At 40.2% G+C, this 11,894-nt stretch overlaps 1 protein-coding gene and 1 non-coding gene across 10 annotated transcripts; both read right to left on the bottom strand.

Moving 5' to 3' along the window:
- Positions 1-5,289: 5,289 nt before the first annotated feature.
- On the bottom strand, positions 5,290-11,834 carry SLC25A3 (solute carrier family 25 member 3). Of its 9 annotated transcripts, none has more exons than XM_025438994.3 (8): positions 11,672-11,834; positions 11,274-11,434; positions 9,898-10,022; positions 7,766-7,945; positions 7,227-7,408; positions 6,414-6,586; positions 5,717-5,827; positions 5,290-5,630 (listed from the first exon to the last, which is right to left on the bottom strand). In XM_025438994.3, exons 2-8 carry the CDS (start codon positions 11,428-11,430, stop codon positions 5,470-5,472), a joined length of 1,089 nt encoding a protein of 362 aa, XP_025294779.1. In that variant the 5' UTR covers positions 11,431-11,434; positions 11,672-11,834; the 3' UTR covers positions 5,290-5,469. The 9 variants fall into 9 exon arrangements, with proteins under 9 accessions (XP_025294779.1, XP_048949974.1, XP_025294781.1 ...); XM_049094017.1 differs by having other exon boundaries at positions 7,227-7,405; positions 11,672-11,829; XM_025438996.3 differs by lacking the exon at positions 9,898-10,022 and adding an exon at positions 9,605-9,726 and having other exon boundaries at positions 11,672-11,829.
- Positions 6,656-6,902, bottom strand: LOC112654933 (small nucleolar RNA SNORA53). Its single transcript, XR_003133477.1, has one exon. It is a non-coding gene; the product is annotated as a small nucleolar RNA SNORA53 (small nucleolar RNA).
- Positions 11,835-11,894: the final 60 nt, after the last annotated feature.

Genomic DNA, 11,894 nt, shown 5'->3' with positions numbered 1-11,894 from the left:
CCAAGTGAAAAGTAAATTATGGGTCACCTGAGTGGCTCAGTTGGTTAAGTGTCTGCCTTTGGCTCAGGTCATGATTCCAGGGTCCTAAGATTGAATCCTGCAACGAGTCTTGCACTGGGCTCAGTGAGGAGTCTGCTTCTCCCTCTCTTTCTGCCCCTCCCCTCTGCTCATGCTCTCTCAAATAAATAAGATCTTTTAAAAATATATGAATTAAAATTTTTAAAAAGAAATGTGAATTATGTTCCATGTAATCATTTTTTAATAAGGCACAATATTTTACACATGAACATTTAAAATTTTTTTTTCAGTACTTAAAAATATAAATTCAAGCCAGCAAGCAAATACCCACCATTTGCTTTGACATGGATGGAATTGGAAGATGTTACGCTGAGTGAAGAAAGTCAGTTGGAGAAGAACAATCATCATATGATTTCACTCATACAGAGAATATAAGAAATAACAAAAGGGATTGTAAGGGAAAGGAGGAAAACAGTGTGAAAAATTAGAGAGGGAGACAAACCATGAGAGACTCCTAATTCTGGGAAATGAACAAGGGTAGTGGAAGGGGAGGCAGGTGGGGGGTTGGGGTAACTGGGGTACAGGCACTGAGGAGGACACTTGATGGGATGAGCACTGGGCGTTTTACTATATATTGGCAAATCAAACTTCAATAAAAACAAATAAAAATATATATATATATATACAATTCAGCCATCTGAAAAATTCATTTTTGAGGAATATTTGTTTCTATCAGTGCCGAATAAATGAAGCACTTGCTTCATTTGGTGCTAGTTCTACTATTATTGAAATAATGACTCACCAATCTGTCAGTAATTTGGAAGCCAGGCTGAGCAAGACTTTTTCAAAGGAGCCTTCAAATCTGGAAACGTCACTAGGCTTGCCGTCATGTTTTTCTCTTCAGGTCAGATAGCTTTTGTGGCAAATACAAAATAGTAAGCTTTGGATCTGTTTCCTAACAGTAGAAGATAGAATCACTTCAATAATAGATATGGGTAAATCATCTTCAGCTTTCTGTGGAATTTCCCTGCTTTAGTATCCTTTAAAGTCTAACCACTCGACAGTCAATAGAATCAGCAAATAATTGTTTATCCACAAGTAATAACTTTAGGCACATCAAATTTTCAGATGTTAGCAATTTCTTAGAAGTAGTTTTAACTTCGACTCGTATAGCCTTCTGTGTTGAGATCATGGCTTCAAATAATAGATGCTGCTCCTTGAATAAATTAATCCTTCATCTTCAAATCTTGCATACACTGCATTCCACAAAGAAAGCCAGCTGACTTGTACATGGAATCACAGTATTAGGTAGGAGTTCTATCTTGTATGGGAAACATATCCCCTAGACTCTTGTTCAGTATAGCTAGCCTTTATTAAGTGATTGCTGCATGCGTGGCACACATGCAAACTTTAGGTTTTTTCCAGAAAACTCAAGTCACATTTTAATAACCAACAGTCGGGACACCTGAGTGGCTCAAATATTGAGCGTCTGCCTTCAGCTTAGGGCGTGATCCCAGGATCCAGGATCGAGTCCCACATCTGGCTCCTTGCGGGGAGTCTGCTTCTCTCTCTTCCTGTGTCTCTGCCCCTCTCTAGGTCTCTCATGAATAAATAAGTAAAATCTTAAAAAATAATAATAACCAAGTCATAAACTTTCTATCAATGCTGAGGTTAACATCTCACACACTGTGAACACTTCTAAGAATGTGAAGTAAGGGCTGCCTTGTAAAAGAGAAATGATTCCATAGATAATATGTGAGGTTAAGAATTGCTAGGAGGAGCTGACTTAAGGCACCACATCACTGTTGGATAGATCAGGTACAGCACAGCCATCAAATGACCTACAGATTCCTTGACATCTGAGATCAGCTTCTTAACCGAGTGGCATGTGAGATTTTTAAATTATTTTGTGATTTATCTCATAAATGATAACAGTGTAGTAGTTAAGTATACTTTCTCATCCTTATGTTTTTAATAATTTTTTCTAGCTCTCTTTATTCCAAGTATACAGTATATAACATATAACATTCAAAATATGTGTTATCAGTAAGGCTTCCTGTCAATAGTAGGATATAGTGGTTTTCAGGGAGTCAAAGTTGTAGGTAGATATTTGGTGGTTTAGAGGAGGGAGTAATCATGCTCCTAAATATCACCCTCCCTACCCTCCAGTTGTTCAACAGTCAACTGTAACTCATTTCTTCTGCTAAAGAAACAGCATGTAACTAATTTAGCATCAAGACCACTATGTGGGGAAACCTGGGTGGCTCAGCAGTTTGGCGCCTGTCTTTGGCCCGGGGTGTGATCCTGGAGTCCCGGGATCAAGTCCCACGTCAGGCTCCTGGCATGGAGCCTGGTTCTCCCTCTGCCTGTCTCTGCCTCTATCATGAATAAATAAAATCTTTAAAAAAAAAAAAAAAAAAAGACCACTATGTACCAAACTTCATGAGCCTTGTGGACATTTTTCTATCTATCCCAAAAAGGGTATCACAAAAATGTTAAACTCATTTTAAAACATGGTCCAAACATTTCAAGCTTTCACACAATGAAGATCTGGCTCAGCTGTTAGTTCTGTTCAATTTTATGTCATAAGGTATTCATCATTTAGCAAAAATCAGGATTTCTCAATTTTGTTCTTTAAATTTTTGACAGAGGGGCAGCCCTGGTGGTTCAGTGGTTTAGCGCTGCCTTCAGCCCAGGGCGTGATCCTGGAAACCCGGGATCGAGTCCCACATCAGGCTCCCTGCATGGAGACTGCTTCTTCCCCTCTCTCTCTCTGTCTCTCATGAATAAAGAAAATCTTTTTTTAAAAATTTTTTTAAAAATAATTTTTTGACAGAGTGCGCATGCACAAGCAGGTGCAGAGGGAGCAGGGAGCCCGATGTGGGGCTTGATCCTAGAACCCCAGGATCATGACCAGAAGTCAGACACTCAACCAGCTGAGCCACCCAGGTGCCCCTGGGTCAAATCATATTTGACTCTCCAAGAAACTACTATGCACTTCTATCATGTCCTAGCATTATAACATAAACTACTAATCACATATACTCTCTCCACTGGTTTCTGCTTTATGGAATTGACATTTTCTTAAGCCAAACGTGAAAAAAACATGTTTTTAAAATGCAGAGGGGCGCCTGGATGACTCAGTCGGTTCAGTGTCTACCTTCAGCTTGTACTCTAATAAATCTTTAAAGAAAAAAAAAAAAGTCGTTAGAATCTTTTAGTATGAATAAATCTTAAAATGTAAAATGGGAATACACAAAATTTTAAGCAGCCATTTTCCTTTAATTTCTACACTGAAATGGTTTTCTCTTGGAAATAGCTTTGAAATTATCTCTAACTACAAATAGCGACTCTTAACAACTTGAACACAGCATACTTACTTTCAATACCCACAAATAAATTCTATTTTCTTGAAACAAAACTCCCATCATACATGATGGACAATTGAAATCTTCTAGTGAAAGCTGACTGAACTGCTTGTTTCCAAACATAGTCCACCTTTAGATTGGCTTAATATGTATTTTCATTCCTACACTTTCTTCTTACATGACTGACATTCCTCCCAGTAGGACTATCTGTTCCTTTCACCTCAAGCTGGGATTTAGACCTGAGATTACTGATATTGTGATAGAGTACAGTGAAAGTGATGCTAGGACTTCTATAGTCCTAAGAGTCCTAAAAAAGATCCAGCTTTTGCTGGCTCTGCCTCAAATCCCTGAAATCCAACTGCCCTAAAGCTGTGCTATAGATCTCAAGAGACTAAGCCACTAACAGGGAGATGCTTAGAGTATCTTTTCAGCCCCGATGAGCAAAAGCCTTTTTTTTTTAAAGTAGGCTCTACATCCAATGTGGGGCTTGAACTCACAACCCTGAGATCAAGAGTTACATGCTCTACCAACTGTGCCAGCCAGGAGCCCAAGGAGAAAACCTTTAAAAAGGACCTAAGAGCTATCTTCTGATTATAATTTCTTGAGACGCAGAGCCAAGATCCGGCAGAGATGCTCCTTAATGCCTGACTGGAGATTCTAAGTCTCAAGCCATTAGATGTCAGTTAATTTGTCACAAGGCAACACTCATGCAGTGGTGATGTGAGTTACCATAGCCGCAATGTACCTTTTAAGTGTGGCCCAACTGCACTCACAACCCCTCCTCTCTGCAACGCACGTGAAATAGGTTTGTAATCTTTTTTTAAGATTTTATTTATTCATGAGAGACACAGAGAGAGGCAGAGACACAAGCAGAGGAAGAAGCAGGCTCTATGCAGGGACCCTGACATGGGATTCCATCCCGGATCTCCCAGGATCAGGCCCTGGACGGAAGGCAGCACTAAACCGCTGAGCCACCCAGGCTGCCCCATAAGTTTATAATCTTAAACAAGACCGAGTGAGGATATAGAGAAGTTAGCCTTCAACTAAATAGGTCTGGTTCTTAAATTTAGACAGTGGCTTACTATTTAGGTGATTTCATGCTACCTATTTTTGTAATTAGAAAGTCCGATAGGTTTGAAAATAACTGTTACCTAAAGTGGTTTTCAGCTATCAAGTGCTTTGTTCCTTTTAAAAACTATCATTCTAGGGGCACCTGGCTGGCTTAGTCAGTAGAACATGTGACTCTTGACCCAGGGTTATAAATTTGAGTCCCACATTGAGTGTAGATTACTTAAAAAAACAAAATCTTTAAATAAATATAAGAAATATTCTACAATCAGCCTAATTTGGATTACCTTTTTTCAACTTAATTTTTTAGTTTTAAGTATAATATCTATACCCAACATAGGGCTCAGAACATATAACCCTGGGCAGCCCGGGTGGCTTAGCGGTTTAGCGCCGCCTTCGGCCCAGGACCTGATCCTGGAGACCCGGAATCGAATCGAGTCCCACATCGGGGTCCCTGCATGGAGCCTGCTTCTCCCTCTGCCTGTGTCTCTGCCTCTCTCTCTCTCATGAATAAATAAATAAAATATTTAAGTAAAAAATATATATATAACCTTGAGATCAAGGGCACCTGGCTGGCACACTCCTCCAACAGCACCGGCTAGGTGCCCCTAGATTACTTACTTCTACAAATGATTAGCAAACTCATTAGCATTTTTAGTATGTGTTTCAAAAATTTGATTACACTGAGATTTACTTGTCAAAATATAACCACAAATATTTATCCACAGTTCAATTAACTGATACGGATTAGTTTGCATTTTTTCCCTGAAGTTTTAACTTAGTACCTTCCATTTTAGGGTTAAAGTTTTAAAAATAAGCATCGAGTCAGACAAAATCATTAATAGTTGGGTTTATTTCACCAGTGGGTTTGAAACTCTTGCCTTAGGCAAGAATACTACAGTAATTATACCAGGAATAGACAATTTCCTACACTGTCAAATATATAAAAGTTCCTCTTGCACTTTTCTCAACACTGATCAACAAGCAGATTCAGTCCACATTTGCTTTGATCAATCTACTGAGTTAACCCAAGCTTCTTCTTCAGAGACTCTGGCATTTCAGGTGGAGGTGGGCGAGGGAGCCTGAAGTAGACCTTCACAGAGTCATAGATGAACCACTGTAGTGCAGTCAGAGTGCCAATCATGATGATACGAGCAAAGAGTCCCTTCCATACACCTAGTTGAAATATAGAATATGAATGAAAAATGAAACATACCCAAGTGTTAGTCTTTGTTTAGAGGGGAGAGAAAAAAGAATCCTACCTTTAAATCCGAGTCTCTGAAGGACTTGAGAAGCACTGCTACCTTTCTCTTTATTCAACACAGATACCACAGAATCAGCAGGATGAGAAACAATTGCACAGAAGACTCCAGCTGAAAAAAGTCAAGATAAATAATCCATAATGGGATCAATAAAAAATTCACATCATAAGCATCAACCTTTTCCTAATATTTAGTTCTTTAAAAAGTTATATAGCAGCCTCCCCTAGGGAAAACAGAACAATCCTTCAAATTTTTATATTTGCATTTTTCTTTTTTAAAGATTTTATTTATTCACAAGAGACAGAGAGAGACAGACAGACACACACACAGGCAGAGGGAGAAGCAGGCTCCATGCAGGAAGCAAGATGTGGGACTCGATCACACTCGATCACACACGATGTGGGCCGAAGGCAGGCGCCAAACCTCTGAGCCACCCAGGGATCCCCTATATTCCCATTTTAATCAACATTTTCCTTTGTGTTAAAAATGTATTCTTGAAAAACTAGACCAAAAAAAACAATGATATAGCACATCGGGCTCCCTGTGTAGAGCTTGCTTCTCCCTCTGCCTATGTCTCTGCCTCTTTCTCTGTGTCTCTCGTGAATAAATAAATAAAATCTTTAAAAAAAAAAGAAAGAAGCCAATATTGGAAATGATTATTTTGTCCTTAATTTCACAAACATGCGGTAACTCATACCTATATAACCTGCTACAAATGTTACAACCAGTTGCTCTGCCTTTGAACATTCACTTCGGGGCTTGGGAACCACAAACTTATATAATGCTTCAACAGTACGTTCAAAGCAGGCAAATTTCATCATGGTGTATGGTATCTGTCTCATCCAGAGAGGAGCAACCCCCTTGTAGAATCTAGAAAATCAAGAGACTTATTTCACTCAGTTATATTTATTCACCTAGCAGATTTTCATCATTAACAAAAGTGTCCGCACACCAGTCGAGTCCTGACAGCAAAAAATGGCAGCACAATTGCGTGTCATTTCTATCAGAACCTAAGACTAACATGCAGGTATATTTATCTCACATGCCAATGACTCAAGCACCTTTGACTATACAACCAAAAAAGTTGCTGGATGTTTCCTGACTGGAACTACAAGAAACCAAATGTTTACAAGTAGAACTCAGTTCAAGACTAGCATCCACAAAGGTGGATCTAAGGAAGCATGTAGTGACCAGATTATATGCAAATTCTTAGCTGTAAACACAGAAGACAAGAACTCTAACAAGCCCTTCCCAAAAGCTAACAACTAATGTCAAATATCAAGTCATCTGCAGATTGACAAACACAATCTTTAGAAAAAAAAAATCTTTAATCTAGGGCTCAAGCCACGTATCAATTTATTCTTGCCCTTAGACTTTATGTTCTACATAAAAAGTAAAGACATGAACATAGTAACTTTAAAAATAAAAGTCTGGTAGGTTTAATGCTAACAAATAAAATTCCTTTAAATGAGTATTTCTATACTAGAATTCTAGACATAGGTTTACTTACGCTTTTAAGCCTTCTTCCTTATACATTTTGGGAGCTGCATCCCTCAAGGTGTTGGCATAACCTGGCTGGGTTTGAATTCTAACCTTAGCAGCTTCCATAGGAGCCAGGGCAATGTCAGCAAAGAATTCAGCACTGGCAGAGGCAGCCAAATATAGTGATGTGCGCCAGAGATAGGCATTCTCCTAATTGAAAAACACAAGCAAGAACATACATTGCCATGGCATTGGCTATTTTCTATTAAGGGACAGTTCTAGAAAACAGTTGTACTTCAAACATCTTATTAATACACATGGTGTGACTGAATGTATGTCCTCTCCCATAACCTTATCAACCACAGTACAATGTGAATTATGTTTTGAATAGCTAGGTGCCAAATATACCTGGGAATCTCAAAATCCTTCTCTTTAAAAAACTCAAAATCCAACTAACTACTTGGAAAGCAACACAGAATAATAAAGACTTAAAAAAAAAAAATCCTTTTTGGTCTTAAATTTTAAGTTAAAGCTTAGTACTTTAAATTTCAAAATTAAATTACATACCTCTCCAAGCATGTTGCTATACAAGACTTTGAAAACTTCATAAAAGCCAAACTTGCAGAGCCCTTGCATAGAATAGCCAATGAAAGTCGGAGCCCATCCTTTAGCCAAACCACGAACACCATCCTCTTTAAGTGTAACTGAGAATCCATTAAATATGCCCTTGTACTTTTGGGGGTCCACCTTTATTTAAAACAAGAAGAAAGAAATTAATTAAATGCACCAGAGAGCTATCGGTTCTCATATACACTGAATTTCACTATTCTGTTTTTCCTTTTGGTTCCTAAAATAAAAATAAACCTCAGTAACTACACAAGAGGTAGGTAAACACAGGATTCACTGCATACCAACTTAATATCTATAATCATCTTTGTAAATGTAACTTTATACATTAAGGTCTAGCTTTCTTTCATACTTAAGTCTTGGAGAATTCGTTTAAGAGTAAAATTCCTAGAAAAATATATGATAAAACAGAATCAAATTTTTCACCATCCAACTCTAACACTTTTAAAAAATTAGTTTTGAAGCTACTCCCTAAGTAACAGATAAGTCTATATCCATGATTATACGCTAGTCCATCAAGGAGTTTATACTATCAAGTTTTATAAATTTAAGGCAAATTAAATGCAAGTTAAAAGGGTAGATCAACATAATGAGAATCTGTCTTTTGACTTAAACTTACTTGAAGATACATACATACATTTTAGCGAAGGTTTATTTCACATCCATTCTATTAACTAATGGAAAAAGAAAAAAAATCTTATTTCACTGTATCTGCCAGTACTAAAAGGGCTGGTATACGTCACCTTCCTCTCCCTGCTAACAATTCACCTTCCTTTATTTCACCTTCCTCTCTTTTTAGGTAAGTAGACTTCTAATCCTGTTTGGGACAAATAAATTTTTGACGTTTGATTATTTTTGTTTCAATAATCCTAATTACGAAATTCTAATTGTACAAGACTTTTATGTAAATAAATATACAAGAAGGTATGTATGTCTGCAAAATTTTAATACTAAGTATTTTTCCTAATCTACATAATGTTTTGCCCTGATCTTATCAGTAAAGAGAAGTTAGTTCAAAAATTAAGATTACCTACTCTGATATGTAACTGCTCATAAAATGACTATTTGGGAGCATAAAGGACCAGCAGGCCTTGAAAAGAAACTCTAGACAGAATTAAGCATAGCAGCAAAATACCACTTATAGCCAGGGTTTGAGGTCCAAAAATCTGCCTACAATCTAATTTCAAAAGAGGCATTTCTTCCATTTAAAACACTAATTAGGGGGGAGCCCGGGTGGCTCAGTGGTTTAGCACCTGCCTTCAGCCAAGGTGTAATCCTGGAGACTGGGGATCTAGTCCCATGTCAGGCTCCATGCAGGGAGCCTGCTCCTCTCTCTGCCTGTGTGTCTGCCTCAATCTCTCTCTCTCTCTCAATAATAAATAAATAAAAATCTTAAAAATAAATTAAAAAAAAAAACACTAATTAGGGCAGCCGGGGTAGCTCAGCAGTTTAGCGCCGTCTTTGGCCCAGGGTGTGATCCTGGAGGCCTGGGATCGAGTCCCATGTCGGGCTCCCTGCATGGAGCCTGCTTCTCCCTCTGCCTGTGTCTCTACCTCTCTGTGTCTCTCATGTATAAATAAATAAAATCTTGAAAATAAAATAAATAAAACACTAATTAAAATAAAGATCAGGAGTTAAGAAAATCTGGGTTTGGTTTCCTATGGAAGTTTCTAGCAGTTGTGATGTCTTCATATTTTCTCATTTGTCAGGGCCTTTAAAATTATTTGGAATTAAGTCACACATGAACGATACATTCGATGTTGCCATCTCAATACAAACCTGCATACGGCATTTCACTAAATCCAGAGGAACGACAGCAGTGTGTGTCAGACCACAACTTAAGACCCCACCAAAGCCACACAGTGCATAAAACTTCATGGAGCCATATTCGCAACTGTACTCTGTAGTAAGACAAGACACACCATGCATTTTAATATAAAACTCATGTTACTAGTTATCAACTTACCTCTTGGACAATTAGGTTTCCACACGGCTTGTTAGTAGAGTCTATGTTGTACAACTTAGAAGCCATGCTTCAACCATATGCTTTTAATCCAACATGCAAAACAAACCTGCATCCTGCATTTAACCAGATCTAGAGGAACCAATGCTGTATGTGTTGTGCCACAGCTAATAATTCCTCCAAGTCCACAAAGGATAAAGAATCTGCCAGATCCATAGTCACAGCTATACTGCTCTGTTTGATTGAAAAGAAAAATCAAGTAAGTATTTCTTCTTCAGAGATAACTAAGGCCACGGGAATGAAAGAGAACGGATTCCCTGTGCAACAGTGCTGTCACAACTGAATAGAGCTTTGGCCACTGCTTACAATTAAGGTGAAAGATGATTTTCCACCTCATGTTAATAAGACATTTACTGCCAAAATCAGAGAATCATTTAGCTTATGAAGGTTCTGGGAGACATTGGCTTTACTCTGCTATACTAAAATGTCTCTGATGACATTAATGGCTCTTCCAATTGAAATCAAACTTCCAATCATTAACTGCTAATAAAAACACACTTCAGAATACATATCAAACTCGGGAAAGCACTAGACAAGTAAAAGCTTGCAATCTGCTAAGTGTCCCCCAGCCACCAATCAATACTCTCCCCACTTTCGGATTCACATAAGCATAAGATGAGATAAACATAAATTCCAAAGATCAAATACATTTACTAAACAACGGTGTAAAGATTTTTTTTTTACCCACACTAAAGACGTAACAGAAACACAAACGATTTTAAACTTTAGATTTTACGGGCACACAACGTAGATGGAACATTTACAGAGCTATGATCTAGGGGTTTTCGGGTTTCTCCGTACATACACTCCACTGGGATTTAAAGCATACAATTAAATTGAAGTTCAGTCTGACCAAAAAGATTCCTGAGAGACTAAAGGGACCCCTCCCTACCAGTTATCATCTGTTTTTTTATAGCCTATCTGAGGCTTCTGTTCCCTCCTTTGCCAATTACATTAAAACAAGAGACCCAGTTTTTCATATACTTGGTATCAACAGATATTAGACTTCAAGAATACTTAAGGAAGGAAGGAGTATTTTTAAAAAGAAAATGAAAGCCAAATCAAGCAACAGCTATTACAGTTATAATAAAGAATTGCAGGTGGCCAAGGGCTAGGAAGGAGCCTCTCCTGACCATCGGGCTCAGGGCGAAGATAAGGAGCGAGTCACGGCCTCTAGAATTCTACTCTCCCGGGAAAGTGGAGGTCACAGAGGGGAACTGTGCCTGGGCCCTTCCACGCCCTTGAGGGAGGGCCAAGGATCCGCCACACCGCCTAGGGGAGGAGGGCAGACTACCTAAGGCAGGCAACCAGGCACCGTCCCGTAGTGCAGAAGGCCAGCTGCGTCCTTCTCCGTCCTCCGGGCCACAAAGGCCGAGTGGACCACGAGGGGAGCTAACGACCGCATGCGGGGGGCTCTAAGCTCACCTTCCACAGCGGCTGCCGCCAGATTGCGGGAACGGCGGGGCGGGCCCGGGGGCCCCGCGGGGTTGCTGCGGGGGCCCGTCAAGCCATCCTGAACCAGCAGCAGGTGCGGCGCGTTGAAGGGGTTCGCCCGCGCCAGATGCGCCACGGACGAGAACATCTTCCTAAAGGGAGAGAGAGCAGCGGTCAGAGGGAAAGCAAAGGGCCGCTCCTCAGGCCGCCCAAGTCACCGGCACCCTAGGACCTCGACGCCGGCCTTCCATCTTGCCGCCTCCGCGCCCTTGAGGAGGTCATGGCGGCCTCCTCCAAGGAGAAGAACCACCTAGAACCTAGAGCCGAAGCAGCCCCTCAGACGGGCTCCGTCGCCCGCACTCACCGGGGACAAGGCCCGGCACACTCACTTGCTAAGATGGCGAACACACAACCGCTCCCTGGAACAGGCTGCGGCTCACAGAGGCCGAACGTCCTCCCGACCCTTAGATCTGTGCCCTTCGCGCGCCGTCAGCGTGACGCACACGACGTGTCACTGCAGCAGGCGGCACCCATTGGTGGAGACGAGCGCCAAGGCCATGGCGTCATCGCGTTCTCCTAGCAACCCTATCCCCGCCCCCGCCCGCCCCAGCC

Source organism: Canis lupus, chromosome 15 (genome assembly GCF_003254725.2).
Source record: "Canis lupus dingo isolate Sandy chromosome 15, ASM325472v2, whole genome shotgun sequence".
NCBI classification, from domain to species: Eukaryota; Metazoa; Chordata; class Mammalia; order Carnivora; family Canidae; genus Canis; species Canis lupus.
The sequence above is the reverse complement of the archived record's forward strand: the minus strand, read 5'-3'. Positions and strand labels throughout refer to the sequence as shown.

Excerpts from the sequence above, each read along its gene's own strand:
- SLC25A3 (XM_025438994.3), bottom strand. The coding sequence starts at position 11,430 with ATGTTCTCGTCCGTGGCGCATCTGGCGCGGGCGAACCCCTTCAACGCG. Across the intron at positions 10,023-11,273 it reads GGCGGCAGCCGCTGTGGAAG|AGCAGTATAGCTGTGACTAT; the intron begins GTGAGCTTAGAG and ends TCAATCAAACAG. Across the intron at positions 7,409-7,765 it reads ATAGCAACATGCTTGGAGAG|GAGAATGCCTATCTCTGGCG; the intron begins GTATGTAATTTA and ends TTTTTCAATTAG.